At 39.8% G+C, this 25,090-nt stretch overlaps 1 protein-coding gene across 1 annotated transcript in view; it reads left to right on the forward strand.

Moving 5' to 3' along the window:
* The first annotated feature begins 8,505 nt into the window (after positions 1-8,505).
* LOC122804928 (C-X-C chemokine receptor type 2-like) overlaps positions 8,506-25,090 on the forward strand; it is a 487,401-nt gene continuing 470,816 nt past the window's right edge. Inside the window, exon 1 of the mRNA XM_044075146.1 lies at positions 8,506-8,701. Coding sequence (XP_043931081.1) covers positions 8,675-8,701 — 27 coding nt within the window. The 5' untranslated portion in view covers positions 8,506-8,674. The remainder of the gene's footprint in view (positions 8,702-25,090) is intronic.

Consider the following 25,090-nt stretch of genomic DNA (forward strand, 5'->3'; position numbering starts at 1 on the left):
TGGTAAGCAAGGGAACTTCCTCTCTTTCAAATTAGGTAAAGAATCAGTAACAGGAACTGCAAACAAAGCCCAGGGATCAGCAAAGCCCATGGATCAGCAAGCTCTGAAACTGGACTATTCTAGCTCAGTAAGGCTTGTATGCCAACCCAATTTATTAATTCTATCACTCTGAATCTTATCAATAATAATAATAAATCTAAATTGTGCAGCCCTGTGTTTAACCGAGTGCTTATAAAAGGTACTAGAGGCCCTTTTGTTCCTAATGTTACTCGTGCTCAGATATACAAATGCGTAAAGGGCATGAAGTTTGGCCAATATAAAAGACCGAGCATGAACAAGTGGCCAAATAGATAAGCCAATCAGTACCAAAATTAGCCAGAAATTTGAAGTCATATACTATAGCAGTATTTTTGCTAGTAAATTGTTTAGATTTGAAAATAAATTTGCAACATGTGCAGTGCCCACAAGGAACACAACCAGTTAATTTATCACCAATAAATGTTAACTGTTGACTGTAGGAAGTAGAACTAACCCAATGTTTGTAATGACTAAAGTGAGAACCTATAGTCCACCCCCTTTGAAATGAAAAAAAAGACACCTGGGCATAAGAATTTCGGACAACACATTGTCCTTACGTAAAATATTCCCGTGTCGATCAATGATGTCCCTAAGAATATTGATATTGCACCCAAAAGTAGTAACAAATTTAATCAGAAAGGCATTATCATGGGTCTGTTCACTATATTCCAAAAACTGGATCTATTCTGTTGAGTTGTCCAATTACTCTCTCACAAAATACAACCATAACAGTATCCCCTAGTTTGAAATCTGTGAATAGGGTCCTGTTTATAATGTTCATATGATTCACTAGAGGAGCAAACATCTACTTCATAAGAATTGTGACTTAGGAATATTTTGAGTGATATGACATGGATGGAAACTCGTGGCGTGTAATAAGAGTATTATATTCAGGATGTTTATGATAAACTTTACTACTAAGGGTATGATCCAAATCCCTAGTAATGTAACATTCAAAAAAATAATTTGTTGGACATTAAAGTTAACCATAAATTGAATGCCCCATTTGTTGTCATTAAGATATTGAATACATTCTTGTAAATAACTCTCATCAGCCCTCCAAACCATCCAACAATCATCCAGATAGCACATCCATATATCGATTTCATCCAAAAAATGTTATAATTAATGTCATAAATAAATTGCTCCTCCAAGTACCCCATGAACAAATCTGCATACATGGGAGCAAAAGATGCTACCATTGCGGTTACCTTAATCTGCCAATAGCATTTACTATGAAAATAAAACAAATTCTTAGTCAGGATGTGCTCAGCCAGACAAACTAGGAAAGTATTGAATTCTGGGGGGTATAACTCAGCCTTACAAAGCCAATTTTCAAGTGATTCTAAGCCCGTCCAATGGGATATGTTGATATAGAGTGCTGCAACATCCAGCATACACAATACCCAGGATCCAACTCCATATCTGAGATGATCTTCAAAAATTGGGTACTATCCTGTATTCTAGATCTCATCAAGACCAATAATGGTTTTAGATACTAAGTCAAAAAAATTGATAAAGGTTCAGTAATAGAACCTCTGCCTGAAACAATTGGCCTCCCAGGTGGCTTATGTAAATCCTTGTGTATCTTCGGTAATAAATACAAGTATTGATGTTGGGGGTCATACACAGTAAGATGGTACCCATCCGAGTAAGTAATAATGCCCTGATATCACTTCCTTTGTTATCACTGAGGAAGGCAGGTTATGCCGAACCAAGTCTGATTTGGTTATTGGGTGTTTTACACCATGATGGTGTTGCCACAATTAATAAATCATTGTTTTTACCATACTTTTGGTGATGGCTGTTTTTCAGTTTGAACTTTGCAGTTTTGGCCATTTGCACCTGCTGTACATGTGGGGCTGTGTTCTTCTGGATCCTTCCGGATACTGGCCACAGCTCTTACCACCCCTATAATGTATTTTTAGGTGGTATTCCAAAGACTAAATTACCAGCGTAACAGCTACAAACAAATGCAATCTGAGGGTCATACTGCTCAATGCTAGAAGTCTAAATCTCAAAATGCACTCACACAAAGCACTCCTTAAAATTGAGAAAATCGACATTTGTGCTGTAACAGAGACCTGGTTCAAGGCAGCAGAAAGCACCCCTGCACCTTTCAGACCCAGAACTTGGACTAAAGGTGGTGGTGTTTCCATATTCATAAAGGATGTGCACACCTCCAGACTCATAGCCCAACATAACACATCAGAGATACTTCAGGTACAGCCAACATTGGGTAAGACAGCAATTCAGGTCATAGCCTGCTATAGGTCCCCAACCATGTCCCAAGACTCACACTCCACATTCCTAAGCACCCTGGAATATATTAGGGTCCAACCCAACACTCTCATACTGGGTGATTTCAACTACCTCTCCATTAACTGGGAAAACTACTCATGTACCAATACACTTGCCCAAAGTTTCCTGCCCTGGATCAGCTCATTCTTACCCCCCACTAGAGGTAGCAACATCCTTGACCTGGTCATTACTAACATGGGCGACTGTTGCTCTACACCAATAGTCAACTCCTCCCTGGTTAGATCCGACCACAAACTAATCACCTTGGAAATCCACTTCCCTCCCCCCACCCCGCAAAGGTAACCACCATGAAAAACTTCTCCGAAGTTAACTTTGGGCTCCTAAAAACAGAGGTGGCTAACTTCATGGCATCCATGCAAATGAAGAATAGTCGCATGACTGCTGAATCATACACCAATGCACTGTACGAACACTTACACAAATGCATGGATCTTGCCATACCCAATAGAATTAAGATGCTCTCCTCCAAAAAAATGAAGCCAATCTGGTGGTCCCCTGCCATAAGCAAACTCTACAACAAAAGCAATAAACTGATGCAGAATAAGGTGAAGCCCCAAGACTGAAAAAACTTCCTTATCAGCCTCAACAGAAAGTTGAGATCCCTCATCAAATCCTCTAAAGCTAGATATAAAAACAGAATTGCAGCAGATAGTAAAGACAATCTCAAGGCCTTTTATAGTTATGTAAAGAATCTCTACAGCAATACCCAGATTTGCTCTAAGCTACTGCACAATGCTACCTCCTAGGGTCTATATTAGAAGACCAAATGTTTAGGTGATCGAACACCTAAACATCGATCTTCTAATATCGAACTGCACAATGACAAACATCCCAGGAAAACACGTCCCTCGCCCACAACACAAAAAACATTACTTTACATCTAAATTAACTGAAGGACTTTGCCCCCCACACCCCTCCTAACTAAATATACCAACTCCGAGATCGCTCAACAGTAGGGAAAAAGCAAACTCCGACGAACAGCCAAGGGAAATCTTTCCCTGCGTTAAATCAGCTGTTCACCATTTTTTGCTTTTGATATTAGATCGCTGTTTAGGTGTTCGATCACCTAAACATTCGGTCTTCTAATATAGACCCACCTCCTATACCGAGCCAACACATATTGCCAGTATACTGGGCAACAGATTCAGTGCCAACTTTACCCCTCTTCCCTCCCCAATGGACCAATCACAATACCAGTAGATTGCTAGGCACCCAGTATTACTGCTGCACAGGTTAAAACAGCACTATCCAGGGCCAAGAATACAGCTTCTATGGGACCTGACAACATCCCTGGCTGTGTTCTACATGAACTACAGAGTGAACTGGCACCTCACCTGTGTGTCCTGTTCAATCACAGCCTCAACTCTGGCTTTGTCCCTACCAAATGGCGCACTGCTACAGTCGTCCCTCTCCACAAAGGAGGAGTGACTACAGACCCTGGGAGCTATTGCCCCATTAGCCTGATGAGTCTGATATGCAAAGCTATGAAAAGCATCATCATGGACCTAATAAACAAGGATATAGGGAATCTCCAAACTCTGGATCCCACACAGTTTGGTTTTGTGAAGGGTAGATCATGCCTGCTCAACCTGGTCAACTTTTTTGAGTCAGTCACCAGAGCTGTGGATGAAGGCGAGGTGGTTCATACAGCCTACCGTGATCTGGCCAAGGCCTTTGAAACCATTCCCCACTCAGGAATCATAGAAAAACTCACTAAGCTAGGCATCAACGCCTATATCACTAACTGGCTAACAGATAGAACCCACAGTGTGAAAGTAGCTGACTCGAAGTCGGACTGCTGACCAGTCACGGGTGGAGTCCGACAGGGTTCGGTCCTGGGTCCTCTCCTGTTTTGGAATCTACTTCTCTGAAGTCCAGGCCAACACAAAGGGACTCTGGCTGACAAAGTTCACAGATGATTTGCAAGTTGGGAGCTATTATTAACTCCCCAAGTGATGCTGACATCCTACAGAAAGGCCTCACTGAGACCAATGACTGGTGTCAGAACCATGGCCTTAAGCTCAATGCCTAAAAATGTGTCAATATCCCCTTTGGGGAAAAAAACATTTCCCATGAATTACCACATCGATGGTAGTCCACTGAACACAGAAGGCATTATAAGAGATCTGGAAACACAGGTTGACAGCAACCTGTCTTTTCATCACCACATTGCCTCTGTGGTCAGAAAGTCCTTCTATGTGGCACATCTCATTACTGCATCCAGGAAGAAAGAGGTCATTCTCTCCCTGTACTCTTCCCTCATTAGGCCAATCATTGAGTACAATGGCCCATTTGGCATGTACCTCACTAGACACCTGAAACAACTGGAAAGGCCGCAAAAGTACCTCCCAAAGAGGATCTTAGGCCTTAAACACTTGTCCTATATGGACAGACTCAAAAAACTCCAACTATTCTCTGTCTCATATCGCCTACTTAGAGACGATCTCTACTTGACTTACAAAGCCATGTCTGACCCAGCTCTGTTAAAAAATCTACAGCTAAAGAAATCCCAATCCCTCCACACCACACGCTCCAGAGACATCAACCTCATTACCACAATCAACAGAACATGCTGCAGGGGCAGGTTCATAATGCAGAGACTGCCCATGCTATGGAATAGACTTCCCATACATGTCAAACAGAGCACCTCACTGGCCCACTTCAAGAGTAATCTTGATAAGTGGATGGGAAATAGAAAATTCACTCGAGGATCACTCCAGTGGATCTAGTCGACAGTGGCACTGAGAACTAAGGTCAGGTGGCAGGATGCCAGGGTAATCCTATGGGCTAGGCTTGTAAAGGCTCCAGGGCCATTAGCCTAGTACACACCTATGAATCTATGAACCTATCAACGAGAACCACCCTGCCTACCTGAACCTACTTGAGTCATTCACTATACAGCCAAACACTTTTCATGGATGATTTCAACTTATCCTTCCATTGATTGAGAAGTAGATATGAGCACAAATACACTTGCCCTAGGGTTCCTGGACTTTGTTAATACAAATGCTCTGAAACATATAGTCTGCACCCCAAAAGGGGCTTGAATGTCCTAAACTTAGTACTCACCAACATAGGGGGCCTCTGTACAAGCCCCTGTGTGTTGCCTTCCCTGGTAAGGTCTGATCATAAATTAGTCTAGTTCAAAGTAATGATCATACCTGACCCCCCTCCCCCAAGAGCAAAATGGATGAACATTTTCTCCAAAGCAAACTAGAGCATCCTAAGTGATGGCACAAATAGTTTCAAACCCCCTGCTACCACTGTCAACAATGACTCCTATACAAAGGTGTACACAAATGCCCAGTATAAACACCTATACAAATGTATAGACTTGGCTGTACCTGAACCGATCAAAACAAGGTCCTCACAAAAAAAACAAGGCACCCTGGTGGACATCAAGCATAAATAGGTTATACAACAAGAAGAAGAAACTAATGTCTAGGAAGAAAAGGGAATTAACTCGGCAGAGGAAGGACACCCTCCACAGCTTGAATAGCAAATTAGATATCTTGTAAAGTCCTCTAAAGCCAATTACAAAGCTAAACTAGCATCCCTAGCTAAGGATAATCAAAAGGCATTCTTTAGCTACATCAGAAATCTAAAAGGAAAGGCCAAACTAGTAGTGGATGGTATCACTCATACTGATCCTGAGGACATTGTGGATCTGCTAGCAGACAGATTTGGTGCAAACTTCACCCCCAGTCCCCACCAGACATACCCCAGTGCATACCTGTCACCAGTCCTCTACCTAGCATCTCCAAAGAGCAGGTCATAACTGCACTCTCCATGGCAAAAAAAACATGGCCTCTATGGAATTGGATAACATTACAGGCTGCCTACTAAATGGAACTAGCATAACCACTTGGTTCTCTCTTCAACAACAGTCTAAGTATTGGCTTTGTCCCAGCAGAGTGGTAAACATCAACAGTAATTCCCTTGCACAAAGGTGGTCCATCAACTGACCCTGGGAACTAAAGACCCATAAGCCTAACCCGCCTTATCTGCAAGGCCATGGAGAGAATCATCATGGACCTTATCAACAAAGGCATAGGTGACCTTTAAACTCTTAACTCATCCCAATTTGGCTTTGTTAAGGGTAGAGTATGCTTTTTACACCTGGTGGATTTCTTTGAGAATGTCACCAAAGCCCTGAATGAAGGAAAAACAGTACATACAGCCTATCTTGACTTAGCCAAGGCTTTTGACACAATACTTCTCAGACATCACTGAGAAACCCACCCAGCTGGGAATTAACCCATATATCACTAGATGGGTAGACAACTGGCTCACCAACAGAATGCATAAAGTCAAAGTTAGGGATTCCACCTCTACCATCAGACCAGTTACCAGTGGTGTACCACAAGGATCTGTGCTGGGCAGCCTACTGTTTGGAATCTATTTCTCAGAAGTCCAGGTGAAAACAGATGGCCTGTGCCTTACCAAGTTTGTTGATGCCTGCAAACTGGGTGCAGTCATTCAGTCCCCCAACAATGATGACATACTACAAAAAGGGCTTACACAGACAAATGATTGGTGCCAAAGCCACAGACTTAAACTAAATGCAAAAAATGCATTATCATCCCTTTTAGCAAAGGGGATGTCCCTGCAAATTACAATATTAACAGTACCCCCTTTGCTCAAACCCCGTGGTGAGAGATTTGGGAACACAGGTGGATATCAACCTTAACATTGATCACCATGTGTCCATAATGGTAAGGAAGGCCTTCATTATTGCACATCTTATAAGTAAAGGCATCACATCCAGAGCTAAGGATGTTATAACTCCCCTGTACTCATCCTTCATCAGACTACTAATAGACTACAAAGCTCCCTTCTATATGTACATCACCAGACACATGCAGCAGATGCAAAGACCTGAGAGGGTTTCTCACCAAGAAAATCTATGGCCTTCAACACATGACCTACAAGGACAGACTGAAGGTCTTGTCACTGTACTCTGTATCTTATAGACTGCTGAGAGGCGACTTGTGCCTGGCCTACAGAGCAGTCTCGGACCCTGCCCTAATGGAAATTTTGCACATTCGCAAATCAGATGGGACAAGATTCTCTCACTCTAGGGATATTAACCTAGCCTGCGACATTAACAGGATATGCTGGAGCGGTAGATATGTCTCCCAGAGTGCCACTCCTCTAGAAAAAACTCCAAATTCATGTAAAACAGAGCTCTCAATGACCCTATTTAAGTGTAACTTAGACAAGTGGATGGGAGACCATGAATTTACCCAGGAGGGTGTCACCTATATCCCTCTTGGATAAGGGCAGTCGGTGCTGATCATAGACTCATGCTGCAAATATCTACCATCTTACTTGGTCAATAAGAGAACAAGGGTATAACATGGCTATGCTTATATAAAGGCCGTCGGGTCAATAGTCTAGTAACCTGCCATGAACCTATAAGATAAAGAGAGAAAGTAGTATACATACATGGTGAAATGAATTGCTAAAGCATGTGATAATGAGGAAAAAAAACATTTGAGCATGCAATAGTGAAAAAACAAAAATATTGACAAGACATACATGAATAGTCAGCATACAAGTGTATTACAATCATGATACAGACAGCATCGTGAGGAATCATTCAAAGGTAGATTATTACATATCACATTTATTCCTGATTCTTTTAGCTGTTTAACTGAAAATAATTCAACTGCAGTTAATGTCTGAGATACAGGTGTAGTATGTTTGTTTCTGAGATTAATGTGTTTGTATTATTAGCTTGTAGGGAGCCTTCTCAAAGTGCACAAGTCCTTAATATGCACTACATGTTTGTACTGTTCTGTATTTTTGAAAGGGTAAGTTTTCCTGGAAGTTCCGGTGGCCAGAAAAGGTTTAGCAGAAGTTGATTAAAGACTATAAATTTTATTTTGGCATGGAAAGGTGATTGTGGTATGCAGTTTCTTCTTTCAATTGCAAAATAGAAGGAAGGAACAACAATTGTGTAGGTGGATTCTATAGCTTAGGCAAGTGTTAACCAGATTGAGGCAAGACAGATATCAATGTATCTGTGTTCTGCTCTTCTCCTTTTGTGGTTAACAGCATGGCATCAAGATATCTCTTGGACTGCTAAAAACAGCTGTTTAACAGTAATGTCATCATATTTTGCTCTGTCATATAAGAAGAGCAGCCTACCAAAGCGAGTAACTAAGCACATGTGTAATGTTCTGTCACTGAACTGCTTTCAGTTGTTGCTTTTCCACCAAACCTGAGTTTCATCCTGATTGAAGACAAAACTGAAAACTTTGGGAAAAGGATGGCAGTTAACAATATTTTTACTGAAGTAAGTGTCAGATGTTAATATCTTTATTTTATTACAGAAACACTGTTGTGATTAAAACAGTTTCCTACTAGATGCAGGATATGAAATGCTTTGGAGTATCATTGAATAAAACTGGAAAGCCAAGCAGTGTTTGTCTTGCAACATGTATATTGAAAACTATGAGATATTTACAAAGGAAATGAAGTATTTCATGGATTAGGAAGTTCTTTGGTATCTCTTAGAAAAGTGCCACAACCTTATTTATATAATATTATAATACTGTTTGAAAATATTTCATGTTTGTCAAAATGCTATTAGCTAGGCTGAGAAATATCAGCATTTCACAACTGTCATGTTATCTACTGTATTAATTGCATGCATGTAATTTATTTAATTAATTAATTAATTAATACATGTCCCTGTATAAATTCCAACTTAAACTAAATCTCTCTTTTTCCATCCGTTTGCATTGTTCTTCTCTTATAACTACTTTATGCTACTCCTCGAGTTTGTATCTTTATTATGTCACCACTGTGCTTGTTTCTGCTTTTTTATTTCTTTACCTCCAAATTTGTTTTTACTTATTTCCTTATTTTATCTATAATTGTGTTCCTTTTTTCTGTCCCCTTGTCTTTATGTAACTCTTTGCCCATCTACTCATCCTACTTTTTCTGGTTTTAATGTAATTCTTTCTTTTTATTTGTGTTTATATTTAGTGAATGTTTTTAATGTTTGTATTGCTCCAAAAAGTATGTTTATTTTAAAATTTTCATTTTCTAATGTATTCTGTATTGGAGATTTTCTCCCTGGGCCTCCACTGAAAAGGGGCTCATGCTTCCCAGACAACAAATGTTAAATAAATATATAAATGAATTGACAATTATTTTCAAACAGTATGCAACAAGTTGAAAATCACTTTACTATGACACTCTAGCAATGAAATAAAGATACATCTGCACATCAAACATAACTGTGTTATACAAAAGGGTTATTTCTTTCTCTGAGTCCCAGTTATAGCTCTAGTGAAGATGGCTAGTAATGAAAATATGAATACTGCCACTTTTTACTTCTGAAAATATTAAGTTGCAGATCTTCTTTCTGTAGCTGTAAGGTCTACTAATTTATTTTGATGACTACGTGAGTGGGTTATTATGGAGGCATTTTTCAGCCATGGCCCAGGTGCAAATTCTACAGATAAACAGAAATATGATGCTACAAATACATTTACATGTTACATCAGATTTCAGAGTTGTACTGAGGGTACACCTGTTTCCAGAACTGTATTTGCCTTAATTATATCGTATGTTACAGCAATTTCTAAAAACTGTGTTTGCATTCATTTGTTAAAAAATATAATATTGGTTCAATTTACTTCACTTCACTCCATTTTCATCACAGTACACGAGTAAGCTGGATTCTTTACATTTTTTATTTTTAATCTATTACAGCAATTATTAATGTCTGGGTGTGGGTAATGCTGGATTTATCCATGGTTGGTGTGGTTTGGTCACGTTTCTTAAATAATGTCTTTGTATAAGTGTGTCATGCTGCTCTTCTACATTTTTCCCTGGTATCCTGGGGCTTTTTTGATGTACTGCGCATGCATACAGGACTTTTGTTCCCACACTTATGCTGTACATCAGTGCTGTGTAAAGGAAACCAGAAACAGGTTCATGTAGTATCAGACTCTCCCAAACCACCAATGAGGAGTTTGCTTAAAAATACACAGGAACCATGCTCACTTATATTCCAATGTGGGTTCATATTACATTATGGAATTGTTAAAAGTTCGAACGTCATATGGTTGAACCCATATGATCGAACTTTTAACAGTTTGAAAAGCTAAAAAAAAAATAAACAACAGAAAAAGACTACCTGACCTTTTAAAGCAGAGGGGCAAGCCCCCCTGCACCCCACACATGGGGGACTGCTCCCCCCACACCCCCTGCTCTTTAAATATACCAACTCCAAGATCGCACTACAGTGCAGGAAAGGGAAATCTTCCCATTCCGTACTGTACAGAGATCCCCGCAGAAATGTTCAAACTTGTAAAAGTTCGATTATATGGGTTCGACCATATGACGTTCGAACTTTTAACAATTCGATAACATAATATGAACCCATCCAATGCTCATAAAACTCCAATGAAATATTCACTTAAAATGAACAGCTTTAAATGAACAGTTGTTTCTTCCAATAAACTGTAAAAATGGACCACCAGGGATCCAGGCAGGAAATAAATAAACAGATAATTTATAGGTACATAATTATTTAATTGATGGCATTCAGTGATTGGTTTGGGTATATAAATGCATGTGGAAGGTTAACTCATCATCTGAAGAAGTCCTAAGTGTAGGACAAAAATGCAGTAATACTGTTAAGTGTTAATGATTTAGTGTGTGGTTTACTATTAAAGTTCATTTTTTTAATACCTGGGCTACTTGTACAATTATTCACCTGCTACCTCTACAGTCCAAAGTGTTTGTTCTCTAATATACTTCTTTCCTGGGTTATCAGCTTATTAAAGTTATCAGCTTGTTAAATGAGATAGTATAGTAATCTAAAAATGACCTGTTTCAGCAATGGCCCATCCATTTACAATATTACAATACAAGCAAAATGCAATTCATGTAAACAAGTACATATCAATTAAGTAATCAAAATATTCAGAAATACAGGAATGTAAGTCTATTCACAATGTAGCTGCACATGTAAATACATGCAGAAAACACTACATTGTACATTGTATTTAAAATCAGTTTCTGTTTGTTATTTTGGTGGTGCAGAATGGTAAAGTTTTGACTCAAACCCAGATGCTCTGAGACTGATTACCAATAAAAGCACCGAAGGAACCAGCCGTGAAGGGTAGGACCAAAATGCCAGTGCAACTTGACTCAGCCTGAGACAAACTGGAAGCCCAGCTCACTACATGGATGACATCCAGCACATATAAGTGGATCAACATGCAATATCATAGGCTGCGACATATGCATTTGCAGTATCCTCTTGTCAAACCATCGACATAAGTGTGCACAAGTCATCCCCCATTCCATATACTTCTATTATAAATTATGTTTGCCAAATCTTGTACATTTTGATACACGTTTTTTTTAACTTTGTAAAGTTTCTTTTTTGACATCTGTTCTAAATGCACAGTCAGTGTTTTTTAACTTTGTTTTGTGCCATAAATACAAAAATGTTACATGAAAACATAGGTTTGTAGGTGTGTATTAGGCTAACAACCACTAGGGCCTTTTTAAGTCTAGCCATGCATCCCAAACCTCAGACATGTTGTGATACCCTTGATAAGTGTAAGCAGGGGCTTGAGAGATGTAACATGTACAAGCAGGGTCCTGGGAGATGAAACATTTACAGTCTGCCTGTGTCCATTGCAGACATAGATACCAAATCAGGGATACATTTCCTGTTCCCCATCCAATTGTCCAAATTACACTTGAATTGGGTTAGGGAGGAACTCTGCTACACATGGATGGGGAGCCTATTCCAGGAAAGGAATAGTCTCTGGGACACATGCATGTCTCCAGTAAGACCTATTTATATCACAGCCAAAGTTTAAGTCTTTAGAACAGGTATTTCTGCTGCTGGTTGTTTTTCAGATATATAGGAGGTCCTTCAGAGTGGGGTCTGACAATGCCTTGTATGCTAGCCACAGACCTCTCTTCAACAGCCTGTAGGACACAGAATACAGGGGATAGGGCTTTGAGACAGTCTGCTTAGGGCATGTTACTTTTGCCCTGTATTCATTTAGTGAGTAACCTCTATAGACATTCCTTTTGTTGGATGTGACTGGTTAGGTACATACTAAAGAGGGCATTGTACTCAATGACAGGTCTGCTGAATATAGGGGAACAATGACCTCCTTGGACCTAGATGCCATGTCTTTGTTTACAAGTTGCACAACATAAAATGATTTCCTCACTACTATAGACACATGATGACTGAGCTTAAAAGTGCCCCATTGTCATTAGCCTAGTACATACCTATGAACCTATATGTAGCCTTGTTAGCACTACTAGTAACTAAGGCAATTAAATGCTGCTGAATGCAAAGTGCTGCATCTGAAAACTGAAGTGCTAGATGCAACTCTTATTTTGGGGGGATTGCACTGTCTGTATGTAAAGATGTGTAAAAATCTGTGTTCAAATCACTACCTGACCCTATGGGACAGAGGGATAAAACCCTGAATGCACACCAGACGACCCATTTTCCATTAGTAACACAGGTACTGGAGGGCTGGGCAGCAAATGATGGGAGTGAGCATCGCATCTGATACCAGGTCTCCCATCCTAGGGGGAGGGGTCAGCTTTGTTCTCGGTATTGCTGACACCTGCAGAACTTTAGATGTATCATCTGTAAAAAGGACCCTATGTTTCCCATGCTGAAAAGCAGTGTGATTAGTCAGAAGGTTGTGTAAGCACCTCCTAAATGCTGCCATGGTGGAGCTTGCAAGCTGCCAAGTGGGGAAAAGTTAGGATATTCCCAGGATCTACAGACCAGCCCACTCCCTAACACTCTACTCTCACCTCCACCAGGGAATAAATGGGCTGGACGTCTCCCACTGTATGGATCATTTGGATGTAGGAAGGGGAGCCATTGGGTAGATCTTGTAGACAGACAAATGAAAATATTTGTTCATGTCTGCTAATCACAAGATGTTTTTTAAATTCCCTCCATTTACATCTCATTACGAACTCATAAGATTGCACAGTGTCATTTAGATATTATTATGCATTTAATAGCATATGCTGTATACTGTGCTATGTAAACTATAACATAAATGAGCAATTAGTGCCTATGACTCACCAAAACCCTGCAAATTGCCATGAACCATTCAAAACTCCATTCTATAAAACAAAAAATTTAGAAAAATAACATTGTCTGTAACTGCTGTGCATTCTAAGACACAAAATTACACTTAACTGTGTAACTCCTTCATAGTCAAGTCCACCACTCCAGTTCTTAGACTGTGAAAGACAGGAAAATAAGAAAGTGGAATATACAGCTCCCAATGCTTGTCAATTCAAAACATTCTCAAGTTATCTGCTTAATATTTGGCATCTGTACCTCTGCTGTGGAGTATCGGTATTAATATATATCAGAAAAGGCCAGTGATGTTATTAAAAACTCTACTTTTGTAAATACCATGCTGCAGCAAACTGTACAGCTTTAGTAAACATGTGTAACACTCAAGTTTGTATGATATTGTATGATACTGTGCAATGATAAAGATTACATTTCTGAATCATATACCATGCAAACCACTGTATGCAAATTAATTCTTGAGTGGGTATCATTACAAGTTAGTAGTTATTGTCCACAAAGGAAGTGAAAACTCCTCCCTCATTTTAACTACTGTCCTACAAGCAACACATACTAAATATAATCATGTTAGAGCCACTGTTCATAACTTACTCTCTTATGTGTGCTCACAATGAATTTCAAGAAACTCATAATTTGAGTTTTTAATGTGGAGGTGAATTTTCTAAAACCATTTGCTGAATGCATAACAAATTGATTAGGATTAGTGAGTTGTTTACACTCCCCTGTGAAATTAGTAAAGTTTAACTGCTGCAGAAATACAAAAAAATAGTTTGAACAGATAAATGTCTTGCATACAACAAACCGCATGCACAGGAAACTATTGACAACAGAAAATATTCTGAACAGAAATACTTCAGTTTATGAATCTTCATATTTTTCACTGCTGTAGCAAAGCATTTCAGTATTCAAATTAATCTTATCTTATACAGGCATTTAGACAGATGTATATGCAGATACAGATACATAGATAAGACAGATGTACAGGTAGCTAGAAAAATAAGATTATAAGTTACCACTTTCTACATGAAGCAGCAAAAGCAATATTTGTGTGAAACACAAGGATAAAGGTTGTGGCTTTCTGGCCTCTTTTCTAAAATAAAATCTAAAAAGCATGTGCAGATAAAATACCTCTTGTTTTATAGATAATATGTTACATGGCTTTTCCAGTTGTAACCCCATTACTATATTTTTATTTTGAATTGACCACATTTGTTTAAAACTGAAAAAATGAATGTTTATTCCCATTTATAAATTAATAAATGGACATTTGCAAAACAAAGAATTGGAAGTGGCATCTTTAGAAAAGGGTAGGTCAAATTACATATAAAAATGGGAATTGTGGGAAACAGTACTCAAGCAATAATGCATTAGTTCCACAATAATACACACTCTGGAGGGCATTATTGCACTTAGAGAGATTATTGTCTGTAAAATTGCTGATTTTCAGTTGCTTATTTATTTTCTTATTACTATATTTTTTATATTTTTTATATAAAGTAGTTGCTCTGTCTAATGTTGCAAACTTGCTGTGGTATATGTTAATGGTGTTGGAGGAAGCATTTTACATTCAAAATATAATGCTTAAAAAAATTGCAGAATGTCCAGATTTTTGGCTAATATTTACATTCCCTTTTTCATAAAATTTGTAGTTTTCTAGCAACTCACTGGGGATTGAAGTAATTAAATAATGACAGACATTTGAGTTTCAGACTTCATATCCTTCAGAAAATACATGCTAATATTTAAAACCTGTCCCTATTTTTGGTCTTTTGTCTCCCATTATTTGTGGTTTTGTCAAGATTTGTCAAGATTTCTTGTGCCAAGAGGTTAAGAGGTATGGTTGAGAGGTACACAAACCTCTTAACTGTTGTTGCTGCTGCTGCCAGGGATCTCTCAATTCCTCTATCTCACACACACACACACACACACACACACACACACACACACACACACACACACACACACACGCACGCACGCACGCACACACACACACACACACACACACATACACACACACACCCACACAGTCTCTTCTACTTTTATGGACACATTCAGTCACAGTAGCAGACATAAACATAAACACACATACACAGACACACACTTTTTTCAGTTTCATTTTTTATTATACTCACTAAACAGCAAAAGCGCTAATTAGCGAGTGTAAGATAACGGCTCAATCAGTCTCTCTCTCACTCTCATACACATATATGCTCTCACACACAGACATAACCACATACACACACACACTTTTTCATTTTATTTATTTTTTCTTTTTAATTTTATACTCTCTAAACAGCAAAAGGGCTGCTTAGCGAGTGTAGAATAATGGCCGCCATTATTTTTTTCAGTCTGAGCTCTAAGGCAGCATGATATGCTGCCATGAAGTGGTGGACTCATTTTTCAGCAGGCATTACCTGTAGATTACCACCTTGCTGGAGAACATAAATCCTCCAATCAGGGTGCAAGGTACAGGTCACCAATTCTCTAAATTCAGAATAATATTTTCGTGGCGGAATGAGGTTTAAGTGAAGGTAAGAGTTGAATGAGTTACGTAATATTTGATGGATAATGACTGTATAGAAGATTATTTGTAAAGTATAATGTCTGCAACTGAAAATATGTCATTATGGTTTGTTTTAATTTATATAAACGTATAGTTGTCTTTGTCATAAGTGATAATTTAATAAAGATATTTCTTGTTTAAAAAATGAGAGATAGAGAGAGGCACAACAAACAATTACAAATAAATAATTGCCAGGTAAAATGAAGACGTAGTATAACCCAGTAACTACTACTTTAAAAAATACATTGTAATTATGCTATAAAAACAAGACTGGATGACAAGTGATATAAAATAACAAAAACACAAAAAACACTTAAATTATACGGATGGTACAGAGAAAAGAATAACTCAAATTTAACATTAAAAAATTTTAATACCATGCTTTTGTTCTGTGCGATCTGTACAGCTTAAGTGTTTTTTGGTGTTTTTGCATTCTAATAACAACTGTAGAAACAAGCATTAACTAACAAGGCAATCATAATTATATATTATTAAGTCTGCAATGAATTACCTAGTTCTTAAACAGTTTGAATACTTGTTAAATTATTATTTATTTTACATTTACATTTGTTGACTGGGTTTGTCCGACTGAGCTAATAGCCCTTTTTCAGTGGGAGCCTGGAGAAAAAATCTCCACAAGCATGTGCATTTAAAATTTTAACTGTAAAGTATGTAAACAAAGCAACGTTAACAATACATGAGTTGAAAATATACAAGAGAAAAATATTAAAGTTCTAAGTTGGGAAAATTACAGTTGTAGAAGATATGTAGGGTGATTGAGTTTACATTACATTTGCAATATATGACAAGAAAGAAAAAGCTAAGATTGTAGATACAGCCAGGTAGTTGCTGTTAGAGAACAACATACAGGCAGTATATTAGTAAAGGTATTTTAAGATGGAGTAAGAGGCAATAACCAAGTTAAGAGAAGGAAGATAGATGGCACTAAAAGTGAAGATTATGTAATTATGGTCAAACATCCATAAAGATATAATACTTGAGTCCCAACAAAATGGGGACTGCTGTTTTATTTCAACTAGCCCAGTATGGTTTGGACTAATACTGAGGTAATATGTCAATGACATTGTCATTTCTTAGTCACTAACATGATTTTACTGTTACATATAGCAAGAAAATCCACATTAGTAAAAGATCTTGGTCAGTTTTCAAATGAAAGGCATGTATTGCAAAACTGGGCACATCCTGGGGAGTTTTTGCAGGCCTAGCATGTGTCACAGGCTTAGCATGTGTTACATTGCTGAATGGCTCGGTCAAACAGCTATGAAACCTCTGAAAATCCCATGCTGCCTTAACTATGGAGGCAAGTGAATTCCCTAATACTGCCAATAGAGACTACCACCTAAGTGTCAGCTTTATAACGGCTAATTAAATAAAAATTATTACAGATTATGTTATTTCAACTTCGCTAAGAAAAGATTATTTGTCTAACAGATGGACAAATCCATTCAAACTTAAGCATAACTCTGTGGCACAAATTCCAAAGCAGCTCAACAAAAGTTGTGATTGATCCTGTCATGGCTGGAGATATGGGACAGCCACCACCAATCACTAGCAAGTTTATTGGGAATGTCAGACAGATCAGCAAACATTGCTGTTTTCTAATATCACAGACACAAAGATTTTACACACTGAAATTCCATGTGATTTTTATTGATAGTTCTAGTAACTGATGGTTATAAAAATAACTTGCTGCCCACAGCATACTTTTGGCTGGCTGAAGTTACATGGGCAACATGTAAACTGTCATAAAGAAATATACAGTTCTCAGGCATTTCTTTGTATTACTAGCCTTAATGAGTCAGTCTAAGAAAGCTGGTTTGTATGTCCAATAGCCTGAGAAGTTATCAGTTTATGCAGTTTGAAAGAGCTTACTTTGAATGAATCTGGCATTATTTTTTTATAATGTATACTTAGATTCATAGATTCTTACTAAGCTAACTGCCCTTGCGAGCCATTTTAAGCTTAGCCAATTATCCCTTGTGAGACTCAAACCCTGCACCTTGTGTTTGTAAGGCAAACACCTTAACCATTAGGCCATCCTCCCAACCCTATTTTTAAGTATATTGCACTGATTTATTTGAAAAAATAGTAAAATATATGTGAAAATGTTATCATTTGTATCTGCTTTTTTTGCAGGACAATGATCTGAAATTGTGACCATAATTTTTCTCCACCTCCTGCTTCATTCTGTCTGGGTGTCCCAGTGCTCTTATCCATTTCAAGTTCTAACTGTTCTTCCATCCACTCCTGGGCTTCTGCCGGTGAGCTTGGTCTGGCATGGAGCTTAAGGGTGTCCTGGGTGTGGTTTTGACTATTGCTCCTACTTTCTGAGGGAGCTATTATGGCCTACATTTATTTCCTTGTCTCCCCACATGTGGGCTCATTGGAAACATCGGAGGCCTACTTCCCTTTTAGACCATGCTTACTATAAAGAAGGTATCTCCAACAAATACCCTTACTAGAAAGCCAAACTGCTAGTCAAACCCAGATTGCCTAGGCAATCATAATATATTTTTAAGTGTGCATTTTTATACAGTTTTGGAAAGGAAACAAAAGACAGTTTAACAAGAAACATTACTAAAAGGGAAAAAAAATAAAAGGGCAGTCGTACAATATGATAAAAATCAAACGATACAAGTGTGAAAATATGTGAAGGGTGCCAGCCTAGCCAGACAGAATTTTTTAGATAATTCTGTCATTTGTAAATGTTAATATAAGCCACAGGCTTGTTCTCTTAAATGGAAGAAAATGCTGTTAAATGTGGAACTGCAAAAATGTAACAACAGTGCACTCTGCTGTAGGAAGGCTGATAAGTCAAGCATTCTGTAATTGTTTGATGTCAAAACTCGGAGCCAAGATGTCTAAATGAAGGAATTCTTCCTATTGTTTTGAGGCCAGAGTTAATGGCTAGAATTTACATCTATAATTTCTTTTATTGCTCTGGCTTCCTGATCAGCTACAAGATCAAAGGGCTATTAACCTCTGAATTTCTGTTAGCCTTGGAAAACAGAAAATTGTTAAGAATGATGTAATGTGAAGCAGCACTGTGTTATCAATTTAAAGGGAGAGAATCAGAGAGCATTTTGCATTTGTCTTGAGAATATCCAACTCACCAGCGCTGCCTATGCTCTATATGTAAGTTTATTTTAGAACTGTGTTTTTTCTTAGATATAGCTTGGGAATAGGAAGATTAGATTAGTTTTTTTTTCTATTGATGTCAGAACTTTTCTACTGTATTAAGTATTTCTTTGTGATCTCTGAACTTTTGGCCAGCACTGTGTAGTAAGAAGTATTGTCTTATGTTTTTATTATTTATTATTAAATATTTTTAAACCTTTCAACTGTGGCTGTTTTATGTAGAGATAATTTAAGCTCTAGAGTACATTGCATGTATATAGTGATACTGTCCAAGCCACTCCAAGTAAGCCTTGACTGTTCAGTTGCACTTACCATGTGGATAATAAAATTGCACAGTAATAATTGGATACCCTGTAGTAAGGGCCTTTTTAGCAGCTGAAAATATTAGTGGGTGGTGGCAGCTGGTACTACCTTTTAGACTGGGCAGAAAGGAGGCACAGCTGGAGAATCTGTGCCAGCCTTCTCCAGGAGTGTCTGTGTGCTTGTATATAACTCATATCTCAAAGTGTGCGTGTGCCAGCTACTTGGGCAGGGACACAAAGCACTGGTTGGACAGAAAGGGTGCTGGAGGTTTTAACTTGCCCACTACATTGAGATCTGGACCCTATAGCTATGCTATTGGGGAGTCTTACTGGGGATCTGGAGAGAAAGGGAGAATCCAGCCCCAGACTTACTGTGATCTCTGTGTGCTCTTAAGGAGAATTGTACTTTACTGTGTGTGTATTTGTTATCCTCCCCTATGTGAACACCTCTCACTGGTGTTAGTGATGAGGATTGAGGCTCCTTGATTGCTGGGCCAGTGCACAGGCATCACATATTAATTGGTGGCAGTGGTGGGATATCTACACCACATATTTATTGGTTGGAAAATGCTAATTGGCTTGTAGTGGTGTGGATAGTGAATTCCTGTAGCTTGTGTACAGTGATCACTGAAAGCATTTTGTCCTCTAAATCATTAAATCAGACAAGCAGTGAATACTCAGAGTTCAGATCACATTTGTTTTATTTCTTTTGTTAGCTTAGTTAGTTGGTGAGAGTAGGCAGGCATGTCAGCAGATGAGTATGGAAAGCTGACAAGGAGCCAGTTGGCTGAGATGTGCCAGGCTAAAGGACTGGTGCAGGGAAACCTGACTAAGGCAGACATGATTGCAGCTTTGGTCACAGCTGCATCAGAAAACATTAACCAGAAGGATGATCAGACTGACCATGGAGATGTACACCACTCAGAGAATGGACAGTTCAACATTTGTACAGATGATTTAAAATCCATCTGGAGCTAAAGAGACTTGAGTTGGAGGCTAGTTGTTTGGAAATGAAAGCTGTGGAAAAGGAGTGGCAGAGGTAGCATGACAAGGAGATGCTGACTATTTGCCAGAGTCATAGAGGTATTGGGGAAGGGAGTAACTGGACCCCAGAAGCACAAAAGGTCAGTATATTTCTTCAGCAGTTTACAGAGGGAGATAATTTTGATACTTTCATTCATGTTTGAGAGGGTATGTAAACAGTATGATGTTGACCAAAGGCTTTGGGTACAGTTCTTGACCCCCTTACTCCATGGTAAAGATTTAACTGTGTTGTCTAAACTTGCTGATCATGAATGTTTTGATTACACTGCTAAGAACTGCTTGTTGGAATTCTTTAAGCTAACACCTGTAACTTATAGGAAAAAGTTTCTTGAGCATAGACACAAGGCAGATGAAAGTGTGTGTGAATATGTTGCTGAAATTAGCACTTATTTTCATAAGTGGGTGAGTGGATGTCAGGTCACCACTTTTAAAGGTCTGGCAGACATTTTGGTGAGGTAACAAGACTTTAGCTCTTTGCCAGAGGACATGAGCATCTGGTTAGCTGATAGACAGTGTGCTACTACAGATGAGTTGGGGAAGAAGGTAGACTTATACCTAGCAAGCAGGGCATCTCTGCACAGGAAATTGACCCCAAGTATTGCTCATGGATCTAAAGAAACCCATGGTGAGCAGCCCAGACTGCCCCAACAGAATCTTCCAGTAGCAGGGGAAGCCACTAGTGCAGGTACATGTCCAGGACCTAAGGTCAAATGTTTTGAATGCATCCCGTGGGGTCATGTGGCATACAGATGTCCATGGAGGCAAGGTGGGGAACAAAAGGTGAGAGACCCAGTAAGTGGGGGAGACAAAATGTCAACAGTATGTTGTCTTGAGACAACTGGGGTACCAAACTACCATCCTGCTGATGTCCGGATAGGGAAGGATTTTGATGAGGCAGTACCATGTGTTTCTGCAGTTACACACAGTCAGTCTTTGTGACAAGCATGTGGGTCTGGTCGCCTGGGGGAAACCCAGACAAACTGCATACTTGCAGCCAGGACTGGTGAGGTGGTTATTTCAGGGAGGGAGCTACTCTTTAGCAGTGAGACTGAAGATGAGCCACTGCTGCTTGTGGGTACTGATGTTCCCTTGGACAGAATGACCGCAAAGATAGAGGTGAGTAGTAGTACCCAGGCTGACAGTGAGGCACCGCTGTCAGATGATGCCAGGCTTCCTGTGGAAGGGCAGCTGGGAAGGGTTACAAAGAGAGAGTTGAGACAGGCTCACCTCTCAGACCCTACATTGCAAGGCCTGAGGCAGGTAGCTAGCGAGGCACCTGATTCTCAAGGGAAGGGGGAATCTGTATACTGGGACAAAGGGTTACTGCATAGAGAGTGGACCCCTGAGTGAGGGCTAGAAGGTGAGAGGGTACAGCAGTTGGTAGTGCCTACAGCCTACCATCTGGCACTTCTAGCCATAGCCCATGATATTCCCTTTGCAGGTCATAGGGGCAAAAAATGTACAAAGATACATATTATGCAGAACTTCTATTGGTCTGGAATTTTCAGAGATGTAACAGGGTACTGCAGGACCTGTGAGCAGTGCCAAAAGGTAGACAAGGCAGAAGACAAGATGAGAGCTCCTTTGATGCCTTTGCCTGTGATTGAGGAGCCATTTCAGAGGGTAGCTATGGATATTGTGAGGCCTCTGAGTACCCTAAGTTCCACAGGGAAGAAGTATATCCTGGTGGTAGTAGATTATGCTACAAGATACTCTGAGGCAATGGCTTTGTCCTCCATTGAGGCAGAAAAAGTGGCAAATGCTTTTTTAGAGATTTCCTGCAGGGTAGGTTTCCCAAAAGAAATACTGACTGACAGATGTGCCAATTTCATGTCAGACCTGCTGGCTTGTCTCTGAAAGTACTGTGGAGTGAAACACCTGAAGACCACCTCCTACCATCCCCAGACTAATGGTCTTGTGGAGATGTTAAACTCTACAATCAAATCCATGCTACGGGGCATTTGCAGACTAGTTTAAAAAAGAGTGGGATAAATATTTGCCCCATCTGCTGTTTGCTTACAGAGTGGTTCCCCAGGAATCCACAGTTTTTTCACCCTTTGTGTTGCTGTATCGGCATAAGGTGAGCAGACCTCTAGATTTAATTTGTGATGAGTGGGAAGGTGAATGTGAATCTCACAAGGAGTCTGTTGTGGCATATGTCCTAAACCTTAGGACAAGGCTCAGGGAACTCATGAGTTTAGCCCAGGAGAACCTGGCAGAAGGCCAACAACAGAAAAAGGTATGGTATGACAGGAATGCTCGAGCTAGAGAGTATGCCGTAGGACACCAGGTAATGGTTCTCATTCTTGTCAGACACAACAAACAACAAGCAGCTTGGGAGGGACCCTACAAGGTGGTAAGGAAGGTAAGTGATTTTAACTACCTGGTAGAAGCAGGAAGCAGGAGCTCAAACTGTACCATGTTAACATGATGAAACCTTACCATGATAGAGAGGCCCTTGTGCTGAGCATTTGCAGTGGATTGCAGGAGGAGTCTGAGGGATATCTGGTGACTGATCTCCTCAGTGAGGCTCAGACTGACACCTCTGTTGAAGGGGTAGCAATGTCCCAAAAGCTATCTCTTACCCAAGTTCGAGAAATCCAAGCAGTGTTACAGGAGTTTGGGGACATGTTCATTGGGAAACCAGGGTGCACCCACCTGGTGCAGCACCAGTTGGATACAGGACCCCAAAGGCCTATCAGACAGCCCTTTATAGGGTGCCTGAGAGAGTCAAACAGACTCTGATGGAGGAGATACAAGAGATGCTGGAACTAGGGGTAATTCAAGAGTCCAACAGTCCCTAGGCCTCCCTAGTGGTGCTGGTGCCAAAGAAGGTTCGCGGCACCAGGTTCTGTGTGGACTACAGGACATTAAATAGTCACACAGAGTCAGATGCTTACCCCATGCCTACGACAGATGAGGCCCTAGAGTAGCTGGGTGGGGCTAAGTATCTTACAACTGTTGATCTTACCAAGGGTTACTGGCAAGTGCCCTTCACTCCCAATGCTAGAGAGATGTCAGCTTTTGTGATTCCTTTTGGCTTGTATGAGTTCACAAAGATGCCCTTTGAGATGAAAAATGCCCCTGTGTCTTTCCAGAGGCTGGTAGATTATATCCTAGTAGGTTCAGGAGGGTTTGCCCTTGCTTACTCAGATGATATTGCCATCTACAGCCATTCATGGCAAGAGCACCTTCAACATGTCAGGGGGGGGGGGCTGGGCAGACTACAGAAGCAGAGACGACCATTAAGCACAGCAAAAGTCAGGTGTTAATGGCAGAGTTTTCCTACCTGGGACATAGAGTGGGGAGTGGTAAGATCAGGCCAGAACCTGCCAAACTAGAAGCCATTCAGGCATGGCCTGCACCCATTACCAAAAAGCAGGTGAGGGCATTCTTAGGGACAGCAGGCTACTACAGAACGTTTGTCCCCAGTTATAGTACCATAGCTGCTCACCTCACAGACCTGACAAGGAAGAACAGGTCAGATAAGGTAGTGTGGACCATAGCATGTAAGCAGGCATTTCAAAAGCTTAAGGAAGCTTTGAGAGGACCCCCTGTGTTAGCCAGTCTGGATTACAGCAGATAGTTTTTTGTGCAGGTGGATGCTTCGAACCATGGGGTGGGGGTTGTACTTACCCAGATTTCTTCAGAGAGAGAGAAGAGCACCCAGTGGTTTAGCTCAGTCATAGGCTCCAACCCAGGGAAGAATGCTATGCAGCTGTTGAAAAGGAATTTCTAGCCATAGTGTGGGCACTGCAGAAACTTCTGGCTTATCTGTATGAAAGAAAATGCACTGTGGTGACAGAGCACAATCCCCTAACATGGTTACACTGAGCCAGCCAGCAAAATGTCAAGTTGTTAAGATGGACCCTAGGGTTGCAAGCCTATTATATGTCAGTGCAGCACTGCAGTGGGATTAGCAATGCCAACGCAAATGGGCTCTCAAGACATGGAATGGGGTAAGGTATGCTCAGAGAGACCTAACCTTCTCAAGCAACATTTCTCAAGGGTCTCTTGAAAAACTAGTTTGAGTTCTCCAGGGGGGATGATATGTGAAGATATGTGAAGGCTGCCAGCCTAGCCAGATAGAATTTTGTAGATAATTCTGTCATTTGTAAATATTAATATAAGCCACAGGCTTGTTCTCTTAAATGGAAGAAAATGCTGTTAAATATGGAACTGCAAAAATTTAACAACAGTGGACTCTGCTGTAGAAAGGCTGATAAGTCAAGCAGTGTATAATTGTTTGATGTCAAAACTTGGAGCCAAGATGTCTAAATGAAGGAATTATTCCTATTGTTTTGAGGCCAGAGTTAATGTCTAGAATTTATATGTATACTTCCTTTTATTGCTCTGGTTTCCTGACCAGCTGCAAGATTAAAAGGGCCATTTACCTCTGAATTTCTGTTAGCCTGGGAAAACATAAAATTGTTAAGAATGATTTAATGTGAAGCAGCACTGTGTTATCAGTTTAAAGAGAGAGAATCAGAAAGCATTTTG

Source organism: Protopterus annectens, chromosome 6.part0, assembly GCF_019279795.1.
Source record: "Protopterus annectens isolate FY-2018-M chromosome 6.part0, PAN1.0, whole genome shotgun sequence".
Classification (NCBI taxonomy): domain Eukaryota; kingdom Metazoa; phylum Chordata; order Ceratodontiformes; family Protopteridae; genus Protopterus; species Protopterus annectens.